At 44.7% G+C, this 24,153-nt stretch overlaps 1 protein-coding gene across 1 annotated transcript in view; it reads right to left on the bottom strand.

Annotated features, from left to right (window-relative positions):
* The window catches only part of BMP1 (bone morphogenetic protein 1), a 207,406-nt gene that overhangs the window by 78,680 nt on the left and 104,573 nt on the right, over positions 1 to 24,153 (bottom strand). Inside the window, exons 7-8 of the mRNA XM_033949201.1 lie at positions 9,096 to 9,220; positions 1,742 to 1,857 (exon numbers count right to left, since the gene is read on the bottom strand). Coding sequence (XP_033805092.1) covers positions 1,742 to 1,857; positions 9,096 to 9,220 — 241 coding nt within the window. The remainder of the gene's footprint in view (positions 1 to 1,741; positions 1,858 to 9,095; positions 9,221 to 24,153) is intronic.

Below are 24,153 nucleotides of genomic sequence, written 5' to 3'. Positions count from 1 at the left end.
TTTACAACGTGCATTTCTTAAAGCACATCCTGGGATCATTCAAAGCCACTGATTACATAAAGCTCAGTTTTTCTTAAAATTTGCTATTTTTGCTTAATGGAACATATTTCTTGGTATTATAGCTATAACTTTTATATTTTCACACTCAGCAATGACACACTGATAAAAAGACATTTTGTGGAAAAACTCTAGCATTATTTTATAAAGCCCTCTTTTACTAAGCTGTGGTAGAAGTTTCTACCACTGCCTAGGATGCTAAATGCTCCAATGCTGCGACAACGCTCATAGGGACACTAACTCCCTCTTCTACGAAACCGCGCTAGCAGTTTTTAGTGCAGAGAGCTGCGCTGAATGGCCGCGCTGCTCTCGACGCTCATAGGAACTCAATGATGAGCATCGGGAGCAACGCAGGCCATTCAGTGCGGTTCTCTGTGCTAAAAACCGCTAGCGCGGTTTCGTAGAGGAGGGAATAAGAGTGTCAGAGCAGCTTAGTAAAAGTGGGTGGGGAATAAATGAACCTTCAATATTTGCACTTTATTGTAGAAAATAACAGACATTTAACATAGTTTGCTAATAGCTAAACATCTTGGCGTAGTCATCTACCAATAGCATTCCAAACACTAAAGCATTCAAAGTCTTCTTGAGATAGTCAAGATAAAGCCTGCAATGCCGTTTAACTTCTTGCAACAAGGCCTCAGCGTGAGGCCTTATTGCAAGGAGTTAAAGGGAAACACTTAAAGATCTCAATATACTTTGGAAGAAATGTGCCAATAGGGGAGGAATGAGGGGACATATAAGAACATAAGAATAGTCTTACGGGGTCAGACCAATGGTCCATCTAGCCCAGTATCACATCTTCGCGGAGGCCAATCCAAGTCACAAGTACCTGGCAAAAACCCAACTAGTAGCAGCATTCCATGCCACCGAACCCCATGTCACTCTCAACAGCAGACTGTGGACTTTTCCTCCAGGAACTTGTCCAAACCTTTTTGGATGATGAAGGTGAAAGTAAGGTTACCATATGGCTCCAGAAAAAGGAGGATGGATTAAGACATCCAGGTTTTACTTCCATTGAAAACCATGGAAGTAAGGAGGGCAGACCGATTGATTGAATCAATAGAAGTAAAACCCAGATGTTTCAATCCGTCCTTTTTCTGGAGCCTTATGGTAATCCTAGGAAATACTTCTTTAGAGAAAGGGTGGTAGAAACATGGAACAGCATCCTGGTAGCGGTGGTGAAGATGAAGTCTGTATTTGACAGGCATGTTGGATCTCTGAGGGAGAGGAAGAGATAGTATATGGTATGGATGGGCAGACGAGATAGGCCATGTGGTCCTTATCTGTCATTATTTTCTCTGTTTCTGATTTCATAATTTAAGAAACTTAGGGCTCCTTTTACAAAGCTGCGATTGCATTTTTAGTGCACGCTAAACCCATGCTACACGGCTAGAACTAACGCCAGCACTAAGCTAAAACCGCGAGTGCTAAAACCGCTAGTTCAGCTTTGTAAAAGGAGCCCTTAGTTATTTGATTCCTGCCAGTTTGCTGTTTTCTATGACTCCCAACCCCCTTATATATTCTGATTGTAGTTCTAATGCCTGGGGGTGGGGATGGGGATGGGGTAGGGGGCCATCTCATTTCTCACCTCAGGCAGCAGATTGCCTTGAGCTGCCCCTGGTGGCATGAGGTCTTTGACCTTTCCTTGGAACTTTGCTCAGATTTTAGTTGGAGATTTTCATACCTTTTCTCCCGGGGTGACAGATATTCTCCAAATACAGTGCATGTAGGCGGAATATCCAGCCGGGAACCCCACAGAGGAGAAGTTCCCTTGACTGTCCTGCAGGGTTTCACCACATGCTACAAAGATAAACAAATTATTAAATTAAATGAAAAACCCAGTTCACTCACACCGGCTTTCCTTAGAAAAAAAAAGAAGAGTAGTTACAGCAGGCTGAACTCGGAGAGGAAGAGAAAGTGCCTGAAGGGAAACTGCAACATTCAGCTCAAGGATGGAAGTTTCGCGTTTATTAAAATTTGATATACCACATACATATTTTCTAAACGGTATACATAAGTAAAAAGGCTAAAATATAAAACACAAAAACAGGACATACAAACAGTGAGGAGAGGTGGGGGTAGAATTACAATTTCTGATAGAAAAGAAAACATTTAAGGAAGATCCAAATGGAGGCAGGGTTTGGAGGCCTGCCAGGTAGGCAACACTTATGGTGTTGTTAACAATTGAAAGCATCTTTGAAAAGAAATGTTTTTAGGTTTGATTAGAATTTAGAGAGGGAAGAGTCTCTGCAGAGATGGGATGGCCTATTGTTCCATAACGTTGGGGCTGTGACAGAAAACTGATTTCATAGTTGATGGGTTAAAGGGATTTCTAATAAGTTTTGGTCACTGGAACGAAGGGATTGCGATGGAGTAAGATATTTATTGATAAATCCTGGGGTTTGTGTCAATTTAGTTTTAAATATTTGAAGTAGAATTTTGTAAGTAAGACGATATGATATGGGTAACCAGTATGCCTTAATTAAAAGAAGGGTAACGTGATCACATTTTGCTTTGAAGAGAAGTTTGACAGTGATGTTCTGGATTATTTGGAGTCTTCTGAGTTCTTTTTGGGTAATGCCCTGATATAGGGCATTGCAGTAATCCAGTTGCGATAAGACTAGTGAATGTAAAAGCAGTGGCGTACCGAGGGGGGGGGGGCGGTCCGCCCCGGGTGCAGCCTTAGGGGGGGTACACAGCCAGACAGGTCCGGAAAATTCCTGGGCTGCGACGGCACTCAGCGGCATCGTTTGGCCTCCTTCTCCCGGCATCAGCAGAACTTCAGATCAGCAACAGGTGCTCAGTCAAAAGCTTCCCCTGACTCAGCTTCCTGTTTCCACCCAGGCAGTTCAGTCAGGGGAAGCTTTTGACTGAGCACCTGTTGCCGATCTGAAGTTCTGCTGATGCCGGGAGAAGGAGGCCGAACTTGAGTGCTGTCGCGGGGCAGGGGGGGCACCGATGCTGCTGAGTGCCGTTGCAGAGGGGGGGCGCCGATGCCGTCGCGGGTGGGGGGGCCCTTGCTGATCTTGTTGCCAAAATCGGAAACGTGAGGGAGAAAGATGGGCCTGTGGTGGATGGAGAGATTGAGAGAAGGAGACAGATGATGGAAGTGGGGGAAAGAGAGAGAAGGGGCAGATGATGGAAGTGGGGGGAAAGAGAGAGAAGGGCAGATGATGGAAGTGGAGAGAAGGGGGAGAGAGAAGAGGGCAGGTGATGGAAGGAGGGGGGAAAGAGAGAGAAGGGGCAGATGATGGAATTGGGGAGAGAGAAGAGGGCAGATGATGGAAGGAGGGGGGAAGAGAGAGAAGGGGCAGATGATGGAAGTGGGGAGAGAGAAGAGGGCAGATGATGGAAGTGGGGGAAAGAGAGAAGGGGCAGATGATGGAAGTGGAGAGAAGGGAGAGAGAGAAGAGGACAAAGGATGGAAGGAGGGGATAAATAAAAGAAGGGCGCATGATGGGGGAAAAGGATTGAGTTAGGGAAATACTGGAGGGGGTGAGGGAAAGAGGTGGCGCGCTGTAGGTAGACAGTAAAAAAGGAAATTGATTAGGGTAGTAAGAACGTAATCTAGAGGGATGCAGAAAATAAATTGAAAAGGAAAATAAGGGAAGAAAGGGATTGCAGAAGAGAGGTATGGGATAGGGAAGGAGAGGAGAGAGATGCCAGACCAATGGGGATGAAAGGAGAGATGGAAGGGGGATGCATACAGTTTCTGGAAGGGGCATAGAAGGAGAGAAGATGCCATATAAGGGCAGAGAGATGGCAGACAGTGGATGGAAGGAAGAGAGTAAAAAGAAGATGAGGAAAGCAGAAACCAGAGAAGACAAAGGTAGAACAAAAATTTTCTATTTATTTGTTGCTTTAGGAGACATGTGTCACTGTTTCTGTGGTGTTGCATTGTATGCAGAATCCATCTTCTTGCTGGTTCAATTTAACCTTTGTTTATGTATTTCTATTTTATCCCCCCTTTTACAAAACTGTGGAACGTTTTTTAGCGCCAGCCGTGGTGGTAGCAGCTCTGATGCTCAGAATTCTATGAGCGTCAGAGCTGTTACCACCGTAGCTAAAATCCACACTACAGTTTTGTAAAAGAGGGAGGGGTTAGTTTGTGATGACATATTCCATACTAGGCGAAGGTATTTTCTGTGTTCTGTGTGTTCGAAAGACATGGTTTTCTGTTAGGATTGACGGTGTAGGATTGATCTGTACTAGTCTGGCTTGTTTAGTTTTACAATGGGTGTATTGATGTTGTACTGCTCACTGCATATATAAGGTGCTGCCTTTTCCTAAGTACTCATGTGTGACGTGTGGCTTGTTACAAAAAATCATGTTTTTTGTACAGATGGGGGGGTGCCAAAAAATGATGGGCCCCGGGCGTCACATATGCTAGGTACGCCACTGTGTAAAAGGATATTTAAAGTTGAGGTTTCAAGAAGATTGGATTTCTGTTATAGACAAGATCATGCTACAGGAACCCAAGCTGACATCAATAGGACACTGGTGTGAGGAAGCTCACACCTCTGGAGTCTGAGCTTGCCACAGTATGGCACAAACATGAGGAAGTCCATTCTGCTGTAGTCCCTACCACTTCTTCTCTTTCTATCTCTACTAGATATATGCAGCTCTGAGTAGATAAAGAAACGGTTCCTGACTCCTGGAGCTTACAATCTTGCTAAGCTACATACAGACAAGATAACTAAGAGGCACCAGGAAATGTTTTTATTACAGTAAACATGCTAATCATAATGGAGGCTATGATAAGGAAAAGCCAGAGTTTAAGAACTAAAAGCAATCTGAAATGGGTGGGATTTTAGGCAGGCTTTGAATCTGGCTGGAGAAGGAGCACTAGGAATAAGCCAACGGAGGCTGTTCCAGGCATATGGTGGGAAAGGAGTTAGTGATGTTGGATACTGATAAGAATGGGAAATATACTCCTTTTTTTCTTAGTTCTTATTTTTTGTGTTTTGGGGAAAGATAACCTCAAGTGCCCGCGGTTGTTTGATTTTAGAACTAGTCTTATCAACACAACCTCTTCGCGAGCTATCATTGGTCTCTTATCTCCCCCCTACCAAAGAAAGCTCGCAAAGAAGTTGTGTTGATAAGACTACACTTCTCCCTCCGTATTCGTTGTGATAGGGGATTAACAGACCCATATGGGAACAGAAAAACCGCGAATAACCTGTCAATTAGAACTGGACAGATACCGGACGATTGGAAGATAGCGAACGTCACGCCAATTTTCAAAAAAGGATCAAGAGAAGAACCGGGCAACTACAGACCTGTGAGTCTTACGTCTGTCCCTGGAAAGATGGTTGAAGCACTGATTAAAGATAGCATAGTCCGGCACTTGGATACACACGACCTGATGAGAGCCAGTCAACATGGCTTCAGGAAAGGGAAATCATATTTGACGAATTTACTTCAATTTTTTGAGACCATGAACAAACAAATTGATAGTGGAGAACCGGTGGACATAATATACTTGGACTTCCAGAAAGCGTTCGACAAGGTTCCACATGAAAGACTTCTCAGGAAACTACAAAGCCATAGAATAGAGAGAGATATATTAAGACGGATATGCAAATGGCTGGAGAATAGAAAGCAGAAAGTGGGCATAAATGGGAAGTTCTCAGACTGGGAGAAAGTGAGTAGCGGTGTGCCCCAGGGCTCGGTACTTGGGCCCATCTTATTTAATATTTTCATCAAAGATCTAGAAGAAGGAACATCAAGTGAGATCATCAAGTTTGCAGATGACACAAAGCTATGCCGGGCAATCAGATCGCAGAAGGATAGTGAGGAACTCCAGAGTGACTTGTGTCAGTTAGAGAAATGGGCGGAGAAATGGCAGATGAAGTTTAATGTGGAAAAGTGCAAAGTAATGCATTTAGGCAGAAAGAACAAGGAACACAAGTATAGAATGTCAGGTGCAATTCTGGGTAAGAGCGAACAAGAAAAGGACCTGGGTGTACTGATAGATAGGACCCTGAAACCGTCAGCACAATGTGCGGCAGTGGCAAAGAAAGCAAATAGAATGTTAGGCATGATAAAGAATGGAATCACGAGTATCGGAGAAAGTTATAATGCCGCTTTATAGGGCAATGGTCAGACCACACTTGGAATACTGTGTCCAACATTGGTCTCCCAACCTAAAGAAGGATATAAAACTGCTGGAGAGGGTGCAGAGACGAGCAACGAAACTAATAAAAGGTATGGAGAACTTGGAATATGAGTAACAATTTAAGAGACTGGGATTGTTCTCCCTTGAGAAAAGGAGACTGCGAGGGGATATGATCGAGACTTTCAAAATACTGAAAGGAATCGACAAAATAGAGCAGGAAAAAAAAATGATTTACAATGTCCAATGTGACACAGACAAGAGGACATGGACTGAAGCTAAGGGGGGACAAGTCCAGGACAAATATCAGGAAGTTCTGCTTCACGCAACGAGTGGTGGACACCTGGAATGCTCTCCCAGAGGAGGTTATTGCGGAATCCACTGTTCTAGGATTTAAAAGCAAACTAGATGCACATCTCCTTACGAGAGGCATAGAGGGATATGGGTGACTAAAATTACACCTGGCTGGGCCTCCGGGTGTGCGGATCGCCGGACTTGATGGACCGTAGGTCTGAACCAGAGATGGCAGTTCTTATGTTCTTATTCGCTGTTTTCTATTAAAAACCATCGTGAATGTGGTGAAACCACGAATAACATGGTGGGAGACCTGGCCTGTTCCTGAAGGAGAGGCAAAACATCGTGAAGAAAGTGCCGGGAATCAGTGATTTTTCTCTTTAAACGCTTGGAATCAGCGATTTCGCTATGCAAGCTGACATAATGGGGGGGGGGAGGGGAAGGAGCCAGCAAGCTAAAAACCGCAAATAATTGAAACTGCAAATGCTGAAACCGTGAATACGGAGTGAGAAGTGTAGTTCTAAAATCAAACAACCGCGGGCACTTGAGGTTATCTTTCCCCCAAAACATAAAAAATAAGAACAAAGAAAAAAGGAGGAGTACATTTCCATTTCTACCATATTTTGAAGGGTGATGTCTCATTGACATAATATTTGAAGGATAATACGGATACTGATAAGAGCCTTAAAGAGGTACTCACCTGATGAGGAAGGCGCAGAAGGAGTTTTAAAGGGAACGTGTGAGGGGCAATAGAGCAGAACTGTAGGTCAGTAAGACAGCTTGAACTGTATGTGGAAGTGGCCAGGGAGCTCGTGTAGTGACTTGAGGGTTAAATGGACATAACAGTATTGAAAAAGTTGAGCAGCTGAATTTGTAATTCTTTGTAGTGGGGACAGATGGTTCAGTTGGAGGCCTGTCAGAAGCAGTTCCCAGCTGGCACTGACAGAGCACTGCTGCCAGCAAGCTGACGCTGACAGAGATGCACTGAACATAGATAGTGGATCCTAAGTAATAAATGTCTACATCTGCAAGCTTGGCACAGCCTAGGAGACCCTACAACTTGCATTTTTAAACATTTCTTAGCCAAATAAACGTTTCATATAGCTTCCAGTTTTGTGAGTGTAAGTTCCTGTTTTGCTATTGGGGGGTGGGGGGTTGAGAACGTTTGGGTGGAAGGTTCACATGGACTTATGTGTATAACAAATTTAATATCAGAGGATCACAGCTCCCCCTCCCCATTCACTAACCTCGAAAGCAGCACCCCCCCCCCCCCAACTACAGAGAAAAAAAAAAAATCTCCAGAAGGGCTAGTGCTGAACCTGCTCCCGGTTACCACGGAGACCGAACACTCTGCTGTTGCGTCGTCACAGCAACAAAAGCTCCAACTTTAACCCAAAACAAAAGCTCCAGAGGTTGATATTTGTTTTGTGGTTCCACTGCTGCTACTGCCCTCAGCCGCTCACTGCACAGAAAACTCAGCATGGAAAGCACATGTGGCCCCATCTGGGTCTTCCATGGCCTTGGTCCAGAAACTGCAGCTGTTTCCAGTTTTGTCCTTTAGCACCAGAAACCCAGACGGAATGGCAGGTCCTTCCTCTTCCTGCATGGCCATATCATGCTACCAAGTTCTGAGTGCTTGGTAGCCATAGAAGAAACTCAGCTATGTGTGCCATTCTGGAGAATGTCCAATTACAAGCATAAATGCTTTAGGTTAGGGGTAGGCAACCTGAGGCCCACAGGCCGCATGTAGGGTTACCAGATTTTCCAAACGGAAAATCCGGACCTCTTAGACCCCCCCCAGGTCCGCTCAGTTCCATCCATCCCCGCCCCGTTTTGCCCCAATCTCACCTCCCATTCCCACCCTAGCTCCGCCCCCCCCCGCCGCCTGCTTTCGTCGAGCAAGAGGGCATCTGCGCATGCGTGGATGCCCTCCTGCCCAATGGCGATTTGTTAGAAGCTTTTCAAAACCCAAAGTGCTAGGTTTTGAAAAGCCAGGGAAATATGGACGTCTGGTATCCCTAGCTGCGTGTGTCCTGCCACTGAATATTATGCAGCCCTGCAAGACTATGGGAAGTGTACACAAAACAATGGCCTGCAGGAACCAGTTCTGCTGTCAATGGAACCATTCAATGATACAACATAGAGTTACCAAATGGCTCCAGAAAAAGGAGGATGGATTGAGACATCCGGGATTTACTTCCATTGAAAGCAATGGAAGTAAGTAGGACAAATAGAGACATCTGGGTTTTCCTTCCATTGAGAGCAATGGAGGTAAAACTCGGATGTCTCAATCTGTCCTCCTTTTTCTGGAGCCATATGGGAACCCTAATACAACGGGATAAGACTTGTTTGACAGTCTGAGCAACTGTTTTGAAAGACAGAAGTATACAGTTAACAGTCCATTCTGGTAATAATTTATGTTAATCCAATCAACACATTAAGTTTAGTTGGCAGTGAATTATATAGCACGGTTGTAAATTTTCTGTGTGGCTTATTAAGGATAGTACTGACATTCATGCAGCCCTTTGTGTATAAAGGTTGCCTACTCCTGCTCTAGGTAGACATTCATTCCATCATCGACTACATCTAGAGCCTCTTTCTCCCCTCTTTCCTTGTCATGTCACATTACCTGGACACTTATAAAGCTTGCGGGCCTGCGCAATATCGCCCTTGCTCAGACGAGTACGCTGTCCAATGGGGGGCCTCACTCCGTTAACATCATACTTTGGTAGGATAGTGTCAAGGAAAATACCCCTAAAACAGAAACAGAAGAACTAGGTTAAGACATGAGCAGAAAGAATGGACACGTCCTTCAGTGTCCATATCAAAAGCACAGAGCAGGCCAGATTTTATAACAGGACAGTAAAAAGGTGCTTGTTTTATAAAGGAACCATAGGCGCCTATGCACCTTTGTAAAAGAGACTACCCAATAATGTGCAAATACTGATGTACAAATTTAAATCTGCTCTGAGATTGGTGAAAATGTGTGTACGATGTATTTTATAAAATAGACATGTTCATTGCGAGTCTGTCCCTGCTTTGCCCAAATTCTGTCTCCATATATTGACACCCAGTTTTATATAAGGTTTGTTTTGCCTGCAAAACAGGCTTTACTTGAGGAAAAAGTTTTATACAATTACTGCTTGAATGTATATAATCTTTACTGGTCATCCTAGAGGCACAGAGTCTAGGCATATCCTTTGGTGATTTTAACAAAAAGTGAGTTACCTCAGGCAGGGACCCTTAGACCACTATGGAAGGAATATTGAAATGCCAGCCTCCATATAAAAACTAATAAACAAAAACTTTCTAAATTAATTAATTCTGTTATAGCACTAATTCCCAATGATATGGTACAATAAAATGAAAAATCCAAAGCATATGAATCCTGAGTCCTAGCAGTGATTGATAGTACTCCAGTATAGACTCTACAGCAGCATTAGCAGTTTGTTAATATGGTGGGTCATATTAACAAAATTGTAATGCGTTTTTTAGTGCCGGCTGTGGCAGTAACAGCTCTGATGCTCCTAGGAATTCTATGAGTGTCGGAGCTAATACCGCCACAACCAGCGCTAAAAATTGTGCTATGGTTTTGTAAAAATGGGGAGACGGGGGAAAGTATCTCTGGAGACAGATAAGTGACTTTTATTAAACACTTTTTTATATGATATCATTTTTGCATTTATGTACTCTTATGCAGATTTTTTTGAAAGGCACTTTTTAAGTGTGTTTAAAACAAGGTTTTCAGGATTTCCAGGTTAGCCTTAATGAATATGCATGGAGCAGATTTGCATGCCTGTCACTTCCATTATATGCAAATCTCTCTCATGCATATTCATTAGGGCTAGCCTGAAAACCCGATTGGCCTGGTGGTCCTCCAGGACAGGGTTGGGAACCCCTGTTCTAAACAGTTGGGTAAGGTTACCATATTTTGTTCGATAAAATCCAGCCCTGTTCCACCCAGGCCCTATCCTATAGTCCACCCTGCCTTGTTCTGCCCAGTTCCGCCCTAAGCCCCACCCCCGGGAGCCTCATTTTTAAATTTCTGTCCTCTGGGCCATGTCTGGGGGCCTGCGAGCATGCACGGACACGTGTAATGTCATCTGTGCATGCTCAGAAGCCCTCCAGACAAGGCCAGAGTTTTCCAAAACCCGGACAACTGCTAGGTTTTGTAAAGTCCATCTGGACATGTTTGGGTTTTCCTGGACATCTGGTAACTCTACAGATGGGTGGTTTCCCAATGACAGCTTGCCATCTGCAGAAGGAATCCACTCCGTTTTTTCCCTATGTGCCTCTGCTGTACTTTACTATGCTCTCTAGCTCCACCTACAGGTTTTCCCTTCTGTATGCATACCAGCAGGAGTGTGTTTCTTTTGCTCTCTCGATTTTATTATTTTATTGTTTTTCATCCTTTTTTGGGAGATTTCTTGTGCTTGGAGCGATTCTTCAGCTCTGCCTGCATTGAGATCACACAGACTTCAGTCTGCAGTTGACAGGCCAATCCCTGGTGGTACCTGTCAGCCAGCCCGCATTTGCTTCACAGGAGCTTGGGGCCGTCCCCATCTTTTTCCTTCTGCCGACCAAGGGTTTGAGTGCAGGCTGTTGTGCATCCATAGGAGACTCGGCGGTGTCTCGCAGGGTGCTGGCTGCATCTTCTCACCTCCACCCGTCCCTGAGCGCATCAGTCCGCAGGGGTGGAGGCAGGGCAGGATTAATTCTTTGGTGGGCCCTAGGCACACAAGTACACTGGGCCCCCTACCCATAGTCCCGCCCACTCCCCCACCCCTCCCACATTCCTGCCTACCCACTCCCCACTCAGATTGCACTGTAAATATTACACTGGGTCCTAAAACACTATTACACCACCTAATGGGGAAAAAAACATGAGATTGCCTCAAGATCTCTACATAGATATTCCAATTCATAAATCCACTTGTCAGTCCCTTTGGTTGAACCCCAAGATTCAAATTGGCGGGTTTAAAGTCATCTGGAAGCACTGGATGAAGGCGGGCATACGTACTGTAATCAGACGGAAAGCTGCTTGAGTTTTCACGACTACAACAAAAATTTGGTATTCCTAAATCTCAAAGTTATAGGTGGTTGCAGTTGAAGCAGGCCATTCAGGAGGGGTTCCCTGACTGGAAAAATTAAAAAAATCAGTATAGTTTGCCGTTCCTGTGCTTCCAGGGGGATTTCCTGGGTCACCAGGCCGCTCAGTGGTATAAATTAATATCTGGATTTTTGAATAAGAAACCAAAAACTGGTCTTCGTGACATTTGGTGCATTGAGATAGAAACATAGAAACATAGAAAAAAGCGGCAGAAAAGGGCTATAGCCCACCAAGTCTGCCCATTCCAAGTATCCCCCCCCTTAAATTTACTCCCTTAAAGATCCCACGTGAGTATCCCATTTTTTCTTAAAATCCGTCACGCTGCTGGCCGTTATCACCTGGAGTGGGAGTCTGTTCCAATGATCCACCACTCTTTCGGTGAAGAAGTACTTCCTGGAGTCGCCATGAAACTTCCCTCCCCTGATTTTCAGCGGGTGCCCTCTGGTGGTTGAGGGTCCTATGAGCCAGAAGATATCATCTTCTGACTCAATGCGTCCCGTGATGTACTTATACGTTTCAATCATATCTCCCCGTTCTCTTCTTTCCTCAAGTGAGTACAGCCGCAATTTCTTTAGTCTTTCTTCATACGTGAGATCCTTGAGCCCCATGACCATCCTGGTGGCCGTTCGCTGAACTGACTCGATCCTCAGTACGTCCTTTCGGTAGTGTGGTCTCCAAAACTGAACACAGTACTCCAAGTGGGGCCTCACCATGGCTCTGTACAACGGCATCATAACTTCAGGTCTCCTGCTGACGAAACTTCTGCGGATACACCCCATCATTTGTCTTGCCCTGGAGGAAGCCTTCTCCACTTGATTGGCAACCTTCATGTCCTCGCTAATGATCACCCCTAGATCGCGTTCCGCCGTGGTCCTGATCAAGGTCTCACCATTTAGTACATAAGTTCTACGCGGGTTTCTTTTGCCCAGGTGCATTACCTTGCATTTTTTAGCATTGAAGCCTAGCTGCCAAGTATTTGACCATTGTTCCAGTAGCAATAGGTCGTGTGTCATATTATCAGGTAATAAGCATCTGCCTACTATGTTGCAAAGTTTGGCGTCGTCGGGCCCACTCGTCGGCGAACAGTGATACCCTTCCTCTAAGTCCTTGCATCATATCTCTTATGAATAAGTTGAATAGAATCGGGCCCAGAACTGATCCCTGCGGCACTCCACTGATAACATCCGATGCTTCGGATGGGGTACCGTTCACTACCACCTTCTGAAGTCTACCGCTCAGCCAATCCCCAATCCATGTAGTTAGAGTGTTTCCTAATCCTATCGATTTCAGCTTGTTCAGTAATCTTCGATGAGGGACACTATCAAATGCTTTACTGAAGTCCAAATATACCACGTCCAGTGACTCTCCGGCGTCCAGTTGTCTAGTAACCCAGTCAAAAAAGCTAATCAGATTAGATTGGCAGGATCTGCCCCGGGTGAACCCGTGTTGGTGTGGATCACACAGTTTTTCTTCATCTAGGATTGTGTCAATATTCTGTTTGATCAGTGTTTCCATCAGTTTACACATTATAGACGTGAGACTCACTGGTCTGTAGTTTGCTGTCTCTGTCCTGCAGCCCTTCTTGTGGAGTGGGATTACGTTGGCGGTTTTCCAGTCCAAGGGGACCCTTCCTGTGCTTAGGGAAAGATTGAAAAGAACAGATAATGGTTCTGCCAGGACTTCCCTTAACTCCCTGAGCATTCTGGGGTGTAGGTTATCCGGTCCCATGGCTTTGTTTACTTTGAGTCTTGATAGTTCGTTGTAGACACTACTGGGCGTAAATTCGAAATCTTGAAACGGGTCTTTCCGGTTATCTCCCGTCTGCAGCTGTGGACCAGCTCCCGGCGCTTCGCGGGTGAACACTGAACAGAAGTATTGGTTTAGTAATTCTGCCTTCTTAGAGTCTGATTCTGCAAAGTTACCGTCCGATTGCTTCAGGCGTACTATCCCATCTTTGTTTCTTTTTCTGTCGCTAATATAGCTGAAGAAAGATTTATCCCCTTTCTTAATTTTCCGTGCTAGCTCTTCCTCCAATCGGAGTTTGGCCTCTCTGACTGCTGTTTTGACAGCTTTGGATATGTCTAGATAGTCCTCTTTTGCCCCCTCTCTGCCTAAATGTTTGTAGGTGATAAATGCGTCTTTTTTCTGTTTAACTAGGTCTGAAATTTCTTTACTGAACCATTGGGGTCTTTTGTTTCTCCTGCGTTTACTTACAGTCTTTATGTATCGGTCTGTTGCTTCGTGTAGTATGGACTTCAGAGATGACCACATATCCTCCACATTATCAGTTTTTGCTTGTTTATGTAGCTCCTCATGGACGAAATCTCCCATGCGGTTGAAGTCTGTGCCTCTAAAGTTGAGAACCCTTGTTGTGGTGTTTGTTTTTGGGAATCCTTTCTTGAGGTTGAGCCATACCATATTATGGTCGCTGGAGGCCAGTGTTTCTCCTACTGAGACTTCCGTGACGCTATCTCCGTTGGTGAGAACTAGGTCTAGTAACACCTTGACCCTGGTGGGTTCCAATACCAATTGCTTGAGACGTGCGCCCTTTATGGAGTTCAATATTCTTTTGCTGCTACCCGTAGTCGCGGAGAGTGTGTCCCAATCTGCATCTGGCATATTGAAGTCTCCTAGCATTACAGATAAAGCATCAAATTACTGCATCTCAATGACCACGAATCTGGACTTTGAGGTTGAGATGTACGGTGTCTGCATCTTTGAGACAAACGTGGTTTTTCTTGTTACATAGAGCATGTTAGAGTCCGGTTAGATTACAGAAATTAGATAGTTCCAAGTCTAATAGATGCTGGTACTGCCATCTTGAACCTGGGACGTTAGATCATGTATTATACTATTGTCCTTTGATACTTCAATTTTGGAGATCCATTTGGGATCAGGTAAACAAAGTAATGGAAAATCCAGTGGCACTAACATATGACACTGTGCTATTTGGCACTTTGATGAAAGTTAAAAGCCAAATATCATCTCATAATAATAAACTTATCTTTATTATGACAGGGGTTGCCATACAGCTTATTTTACGGAATTGGAAAAACTGGGATAGATTGAACTATACCTTTTGGTGGGAGTCTTTGTGTTACATTTTAAAAATGGAACGAACTATGGCTATACAACAGGGACATTCCAAAAAGTTTCTGAGGATTTGGGAGCCATTGACAAAATTTTGCAAAGAGTGATTGTTGATTTTGCGCTTTGGTCATGCATGTCCAGGGTGGGTTAGAAAATATTTTTAAAATGCTTTAATTTGAGTGCAATTTTTGAAAATGAGTGTGGGGGGTGATATATCCAGTGGCGTACCAAGGGGAGGGCGGGGGGGGGGGGGGAGGTCCGCCCCGGGTGCAAGCCCTGAGGGGGTGCTCCCGGTCCAGTTCCCCCCTGCATCCAGTTCAGCCCCCGACGTCCTGGTGTCGTGTCTGGATTCCCTCCCCCCCGGCACCATTTACCTGGGAAAACAGCCTGCACAAGATCGCAATGCCAGCGATCTTTGCCTGCTTCGGCTGTTTCCCTCCGCTGATTGCCAGCTAGTGGCACCCTTCTTGCGTTGCCTTTCCCAGACCGCCATCTGGGACATACTAGCTCTCCATTGTTGGAACGTAGGACACACACTCCCCACCCAGTGCTGCAAGATAAGCTTCTTAGCGAGCCCTAGAGCCAATAGCACAAAGCGTTGCAGAGGCGCACTAATACCAGCCTGAGCCAGGGGACCCGTGACACCAAGCAGCAGAGTCTTATACGACCATTCCAGGGAGCGCCCCAAAACATCCTCCACCTCTCGAAGTACACGCACCCACAACGACCCCACTAAAGAGCATTCCAAAAAGTGATGCACCAGCGTCCCCTTAAGAGCAGGGCACCGGGTACAGAAGGCATCAGGCCACAGGCCCATAGCGTGTCCGGCGCAGCGGGTTATATACGCCCTATGCAAGATCTTAAGATGAATTTCATGTAAAGCAACGTTAGGAGTCGCCCCCGCACCGTCCACAAAACACTGAGACAATTCATCGGCCGTAACCTCTTCTCCCAACTCAGAGCTCCATCCCTCTGCCATCCGGGACAGAAAAACCTCAGCAGGTCTCCAATCTCTCCCTAGTTTGTACCAAGCCGATAGCGAATTAAATTCAAGCGAGAGGGAAAGGAAAGCCCTGTCCAACGGGGAAAAAGTGGGTAACTGCCCGGACAGCGATTTTCTGCCTTTTAATTGGCGAGGTGATACCCCCCACATTCCAGGAGACCAGCCTAAACGACGAGCCTGGCATGTCCCAAAGTAGACGCATGCAAACTAGGTCCTATACAATCAAACCCCAGGAGCCCAGCCTCTCCCAGGGCAGAGTAGATATACAAGATCAATATTAAACGAGAACCTGAGATGTGTCCTGTGTCAAAAAGAAAATTACACACAACATATGAATGCAAACATCGAAACCTCATCAGGAACTCCGAACCTTCCCCCTCCCCCACCCCCTACCAGTCCCTCCCAACCCTCACTCCCCAATCGACCCCCAAAAAAACCCACACAACCACTCCCACCAACAGGATCCACAACCAGTGGTGCCCCAGAAGAACCACAAAGTGCAATGGGCCCCCACGCACACACTCAGCAGACAAAATAATAAAATACCAATGAAAAAAGAGGCAAAAAGTCAACAGGCAGGAAGCAGAGCCCATTATCCAGAAGTCCTGTGCAAGCCATAGGGGAAAAGAAACTGAGGCGCCCTCCGCCAAAATTATAGGGCTTCGAGATCGGAATCAGGTAAGAGTAGACACCAAGGATTGGGCAGCCTCCACAGAATCAAAGGATTTCCAGATTCCATTGTCTTGGACCTTAAGGACCGCCGGATATAAGAAAAGAAACCTGATCTGTTTTGCTGCCAATGCTGCACATAAGGGTTGAAACTTCTTCCTTTTAGCCTGAAGGGCCACAGAATAATCCTGGAAAATACGAATAGGCACATCATCGTATTTAAGAGTATCCCTCCGGAGACGATATTACATTACATTACATTACATTAGTGATTTCTATTCCGCCTGTGCCTTGCGGTTCTAGGCGGATTACAAATTAGAAGAGATCTGGACATTACCGAGAGAATTACATTATATAACATTGATTCATGTATTTAACATTGGTTCTTGTACTTTACCAGGATTTGCTTCAGGATTTCAACCTTTGCTTCAGGATTTTCAACCTTTGCTTCAGGATTTCAACCTTATGAAGATAGTTATGCAATTTGGCCACCACTACTTTAAGACGCTGCCTCTCCGTTTCCAGGCGTCCCACCCGATGAATCCGTTCTAGGCAAAGAGAGCCCATACCAGCAGGCAGAGGAAACTCAGCTACAAGCCAGTCCTTAAAAATAGTTGCCAATTGATGGTCCGACAGCGTTTCCGGAGCCCCGATAAAACGTAAATTGTCCCTCCGGGAACGATTTTCGAGGTCCTCCGTCTTCTCTTCACTCACAATTAGATGCCGATCCAAGGCGATCTTGCAGCTTCTGAGCCGAGTCCTCCGCCGCCGATACTCGCACTTCCAGCTCCGTGGTGCGAGTAACTGTCTCCCCAGCAAATTTTCTAAGTTCAGCATCTGGCTAGAAAGTTTTTCCATTTGCGGGGCCATCACCGACGCTACTGCCATAGTAAGCTGCTTCAGTTGAACTTCAGTAAACTCGGCAGCCGAAGAAGGCCCCGCCTCCGCCATGATGTCCTCTGCCGGTTTCACTTTGTCCTTCGGCTTTGCAGCGGTTTGGCTGGATCGGCTGCCCCCCGATTTGGTACACAAACGGGTCCATATGCTGACCCACAGAAGAGGGTATGCCACAGAGTCACAAAGTGCCAGTAACGATAAGTAAATATCGAGTGCATGCGCGGGGGCCCGGGAGCTGCAAAAACACCCGTCTGCTCTCCTCACTGCATCACGTGGTCTTCCCATCAGTGTTTTTTTATAATGGGAACAAAAATGGAAGAAAATTAATGTGTGTGGAATGGGGGGGGGGGGGGTAACTAATTTCTTCAGCAAATAATTCAATCCACCTCACCAGACATAGGAGAACTCACGCATCATTCACACACCCTTCAACCAAAAACGTCAAAAGAAAAAAACTGTTCGACAACCTCCTAGCCATTCGAGCTGCAACACTCGACCCCCTGCGACACTCTACAACCTATTGACCTCGACCACAGACTACAAAACCTTCAAAAAGAAATAAAAACCCTTCTATTCAAAAAACACATAAAACCGAACTAACACAATCAGAACTGTCCCAAGCATCACCTGCAACTACTCCATATGTACTTCTGATGTCATGACAATTCAGACATAATTTATGTTATGATATGGTATGTTTGGAATAATGGTTACATATATGAGGTTCAATAAAAGAAAATTTTCACTGCCTGTTTCTATTCTGACCATTTATTCCGTTTCATGGTCATTACAAAAAATATTTTTTTACATGGGGGGGTGTCAAAAAATGATGGGCCCCGGGTGCCACATACCCTAGGTACGCCACTGTATATATCTATTGTCATAGATTAAGATTTGATTGATTTTAAGTGTTTTTATAGTGTAATATGATTGTATAATATGTTGCATTTATGTATGGCTTAAAAATGAACAAAGATATTAAAAAAAAAAGATCTCTACATAGAAACGACATGCTAGAATAATATCACATCCTGGTCACACATACTAAACATAGACTCTCAACAAATATGAAACTAGGGACCACAGATCAGTAATAGCAATATAAAGGCAAGAAACTGAGCTAGAAATCTCAAGAAATCAGACTCATGTACAGCAATACTAGAGAAATAGAAAGTTGGAAATACAAGGTATCAGAAATGGGCATTTCTAAAAGCTGACATATTCCTTTTAATAAATTCATTTTTTTACCTTTGAGCATTTTATTTTCCATTCAAGTGGCTTTCTTCAATTTTTCTGGTTTTTTTTTTCCTGCCATTGCAGCGTCTCCAGTCCATTTAACATATATTATTTTTTCATGCCCACCTTCCATCTTTCTTCTGTGTCCCTATCTGTCCTGTCCAGCATATCCCCTCTCTGTCCTTGTTCCTTTTCTCCCCATATTCAGAATCTGCCCTCAGTCTCTATCTCTCACTCTGTGATCAGTAATGCTTCCTTCATGCCCAGAATCTTTTCTGTGCCCCTTCTTCCCTTCTGCTCCCTCCTCACCCAAGGACTAATATCTTTCCCTCTCTATTCCTTGCTCTCCCCTTCTCTTACCCTGATCCAGTCTTTCCTTCTTCATTGCACCTCGATCCAGTCTCAATCTCTCTCTCTCTCTCTCTCCCCCCCACCCTACAGTTCAGTAGCACCTTTCCTTCTCTATCCCCCAGATCTAGCAGCACATCTACCTCTCTCTCCCTCAGTCCAGCAGAACCTCTCCATCTCAGCTCCCCCCTCCCGATCCAGCAGCATCTTTCCCTCTCTCACATCAGCAGCACCTCACCTTCCCTCCCAGGTCCAGCAGCACCCCTCATTCTTCTCTCCAGTTCTAGCAGCACTCCCTCCCTCTTGCCTCCCCCCTCTCAGGGCCAGAAGCATCCTTTCCTCTCCTTTCCACCAGGGTCAACAGTACCTTTCCCTCTCACCTCTCCTCCCAGTTCTAGCACTAATCCCTCTCATCCTGCTCACACAGTCAGCAGTACCCCTCTCTCTTCTGTCCCCAGGGCCAGCAGCACAGCATCTTTCTCATCCCCCCCATCACTGGGACTAGCATCCATCCCTCTTCTACCTCTAGGGCCAGCAACACCCTTTTCTATCCCCCAACCGACCCTCCTTCCTTCTGCCCCCAAGCCGGCACCATCACTTCCATTCAGTTCTCTCACTGACTGGATCACTGCAGACAGTGGAAGCCCAGCTATTCCTACACACAGACTCATGATCTTTGATTAGGCTTCGCCCTGCCTCCTCTATGCAGCTCCCTATTTCCTCGGAGGCGGGGTGAAGCCTAGCCATAGGTCACGAGTCTGCATGTAAGAATAGGTGGGCTTCCATTATCTGCAGTGATCCAGACAGTGAGAGAACTGAATGGAAGCAGTAGTGCCGGCTCAGGGGCAGAAGGAGGGGGGGGGTCGGTTGGGGGATAGAAAGGGGTGTAACTGGCCCTGGAGATAGAATAGGGATAGGTACTGCTGGATCAGAGAGAATGGCTGCTAGTCCCAGGGTGGGGTGGGGGGAGGAATGAGAGAGATGGTGCTGGCTCGAGGGAGGGGGGGGAAAGAAGATGAGCAGTCCTCAAAAATACTGGGGGTAACCCTAAATTCAGAGCTCACTGACTCGGGCAACTAAGAACAATCGCACAAGTGGTCCCCCTCCCCTAACTGGACTACTGTAACTCCTTATACAGTGATATTGCAGAAAAAGATTGCAAAAGACTGCAACACCTTCAAAACATGGCGTACAGACTAATTTTCTGACAAAGCAACTCCTGAAAGATTTGCACTGGCTCCCAATAAAGGAGAAGAGATAATACAAGATAGCTTGCATGGTCCACAAGACCATCTATGGCAATAACTCCACAGAACTAAACACTCACACGCTCTCTTCTCTCCACCAGACCACAACAGTGATTCAAACTAGTCCTACACGAGTTCTTTGGAAGAAGCTGCATGACTCCACATTTCCATACCAGGGACCCAAGGTATGGAACAACCTTCTGCTTCACCTGCGACAAACAAACTAGTCCTACACGAGTTCTTTGGAAGAAACTGCATGACTCCACATTTCCATACCAGGGACCCAAGGTATGGAACAACCTTCTGCTTCACCTGCGACAAACAAACTAGTCCTACACGAGTTCTTTGGAAGAAACTGCATGACTCCACATTTCCGTACCAGGGACCCAAGGTATGGAACAACCTTCTGCTGCACCTGCGACAAACACACACATACTGTATCTTCAGGAAAAGGCTAAAGACACATCTTTTCTCCTCAAACTAATAACATTTACAACATTCTAACTAACTAACCTCCAACCAGTGTACATGTCCGCTGATCAAGAATCTTATCATGAATCATATCACACCCTATTGTAAATCACAGCAAATCTTACAGTATACCTCAATGAATCCTAGTCGAAAATTACGGTATAGAAGAAAAAATGTATGGTATGATCATGACCTCGCATGGGAAGATATTTGGCAGCTCTCCTTCAGCTCATTGGATCCAAAGTGTTCTTGACTTAAAAATTAGTGAAAATCACAGTCCTATGCTGTTTCTTAAGATGTTTTATTGTGCATTGGGTTGACATTGTAAGTAGCATACTGTGCCATAATATGTACTGTTATTGAATGTTTGTACTGCTGTTATTGTTTATTGCCTAAATCCATCTTATTCTTGCACACACTGCCTGGGGTGAATTTCTTCAAAAAGACATTAAATAAATCCTAATAATAATAAAAAAAAAATCAGAAATCAGCACAGCTGTGAAAAACAAAGTTCACAACCTGTCTTAATATAATCTTCCCACTACCACAGAACTTCTTTCTTTTTCTTCTACTCCCTTGCTGACTATTACAAAAACTGGTCCATTCCCCCACCACCCAGTTCCAGGGAATAACAGCATCTGAGCTGGGTGCCAGCTGAGACATGCCCATCTGCAGTGGTGTGTTCAGAAGTGCTTCACTGGCCCACCTCTGCCTCCAGGGACATAAATCAAACAGAAGAAAAGTACGGTAACTCAGCACAGAGGAATTCAAGATCGTCTCACGTTTTACCTTCTACCTCTGAATGACACCCAGAACCAAGGAATGCTGCATTCTGTCAGGGAACAGAGGAATCCAGATGTTATCATCTGTTCTGAATCCTTCATTTGCACTGCAGTCTTAACCAGTGGTGTAGCCTCCACACACCCTCCTTTCTGCCCTCCCGCCCCCTCCTCGCCTCTCCTCTCCCCCCCTCCCTCCCACATACCTCTGAAAATCTTTACCAGTGCGAACAAAAGCGGCTTATCCAGTCTGCTGTTCATGCTGGCTTTCCCTCTGATGTCACTTCCTGGCCCCATGACCTGGAAGTGATTTCAGAGGTCAGCGCGAACAACAGTCTAGAGTAGTTGCTTGTGCTGGTGGAGATTTTAAAGAGGTATTGGGGGCGAGGAAGGGCGGGTGCGAGCATGGCGTAGGAGGGCAGAGAGATGCCTGTGTCCCTACCAAGACAGTGCCCAGGACGGTCTGTCCTCCCCTTACTATGCCACTGGTCTTAACACACTCATTGCTTAGCATACAGAAACCACTAGAGTCCAACACGAATGGTTAGCTGAAAAGCAGCTTCTACACTCAATCCATATTCTGGTTTCCTTTACACACCAAAAGAACTTCCCCTATGTCTGTCTCAATGGCAGACTATGGATTTTTCCTCTAAGAACTTGTCCAAACATTTTTTTAAACCCAGCTATGCTAACCACTGTTTCCAGTTGATAGATTGGGGAAAAAATCAGAAAAATAAATTAGAATCCTGCATGTTGAAAGTTGTGGATTGAATGAATATCCATGATTTGAGTTTGAACATGGAAAATACTGAAGTAATGCATGTGGGCCAGGGTGGTGAAGAGAAGTTCACTACTAGTTCCATAAAGCTCACACTCTGCCCCTGGCCTCCTCCATTTCTAACAGTGATGGCATTCATTAAGGATTTTTACTGTACCACCAGGCAAGTATTCAACTAATATCACTCCCTTCCCAAGATAATTAATTACAGGTAGTCCCGGGTTGTCAGGCATGGAATGTTTCACTCCTTCACAAATTAAAATATGTCTGGAACCTTTCCATACCATAGATACTCTGGGTCCATTTTACAAAGCTGCGGTAGTGAGTCCTGCCACAGCAAATGTGACACAGTCCGTAGGAACTGAATGGGCTGCGTTGCATTTGCAGCATGGGAATTATTACCATGACTTTGTAAAAGGGGCTCTCTGTCCATTCCTTTAATGCAGTGTCTCTCAAACTGTGTGCCAAGGCACAGTGGTGTGCCCCAAAGAGATTTCAAGTATGCCACGAGATATTCCAGAATTTTACTTTGTTTTAAAAAATTCCCTTCATAAGTATACACTAAAGGACATGTACATTGCGCATGCAAAAGCCTGTCAATGTTATGAGCATCGGTGAGCGTAAGACTACAACCACCTAGACACTCATTCTTTGACGTGATTGGTCCTTGAAAACTAACGGCAAGTAATTTTATTTTTTAATTAGTAGCTATCCTAACTTTAGCAACAAAGCAATCAAGGCTTTGTTACCATTTGGACCTTCTTACCTTTGCGGACTTGGACTTTCAGCTCTGACAGAAATTAAATCCGAAAAAAAAAGAGAAAGACTGCAGACGGTGATAATAAAATGTGTGTTTGCTTCTCGACTATTGAGCCACGTTTCGAGTTAATTTGAACTCAAAAACAATCAAGTTTGGAGGGAAGAATGTCGATTATGCATTGTAGGACTGGAGCATCGATGATGTCTGTGGCTGGTGTAGAACCATGGAATGCCCTGCCTGGTATCCTACGATTCTGTATTGGGAAGATAAACTTTAAGAAAATGCAGAAAACACAATTATTTGCTAATGCCTTTCTATGCTAATGCCTATTCCATCTGAAAATATCTTTTTTAGAATACACTGACAGTGATGTATAATTGAAAGTTTGCTTATATTCATGGATTGTTGGAATTTGACTTGCTTAGACTGTATATGAGGAGTGGTTTTGTTATTTACTATGGAAGGGATCGTTTGATCTAATGCCTGTTTACTTCCTTAACTGTTAAAATCTGATTTGACTTGGTATCTTGATATTTTATATTGGGGGGGGGGGATGTTAATGATGTTGTCCAGTTATGTCTTGTTATATGTGGAAATCACAGGGAAATAAGATTTTATGTATGTGATAAGTAAACCGCAAAGTGTATGCATTAATTAAATTCTTTAATAAATAATCACATCCATTGCATTGATTAGCAATTCTATTCTATCTACTTTAGTTTCACCGTTGTTACAATTACCCATACATAGCTTAAAGAACTTTAAATAAATAACTCTCAAATTTAATTTTTTGTTGGTTTGGCAATGTTATCATTTTACACTTCTCCCTCCGTATTAGCGGTTTCATCATTCGCGGTTTCGATTATTCACGGTTTTTAGCTTGCTGGCTCCTCCCCCAAATTACATCAGCTTGCATAGAGAAATCACTGATTCCAAGGATTTACAGAAAAAAAAATCGCTGATTCCCAGCACTTTCTTCACCGTGTTTTGCCTCTCCTTCAGGAACAGGCCAGGTCTCCCACCATGTTATTTGCGGTTTCACCATATTCACGATGATTTTTAATAGAAAATAGCAAATAACATATGAAAAAGTTATTCACGGTTTTTCTGTATTTGCGGTTCTGTTAATCCCTAATCACAGCGAATACAGAGGGAGAAGTGTAATTATAGTATGTCACACAAAAAAAAAACCATTTGCTTCGTTGAGTGTGCCGGAAATAAAAAAAATTTGAGAGACGCTGCTCTAATGCTATGTCAGGGTGTTTAGACAGCAGAAACATAGTGCACATTCCTCACCAG

This window comes from Geotrypetes seraphini, chromosome 6 (genome assembly GCF_902459505.1).
Source record: "Geotrypetes seraphini chromosome 6, aGeoSer1.1, whole genome shotgun sequence".
NCBI lineage: Eukaryota > Metazoa > Chordata > Amphibia > Gymnophiona > Dermophiidae > Geotrypetes > Geotrypetes seraphini.
The sequence above is the reverse complement of the archived record's forward strand: the minus strand, read 5'-3'. Positions and strand labels throughout refer to the sequence as shown.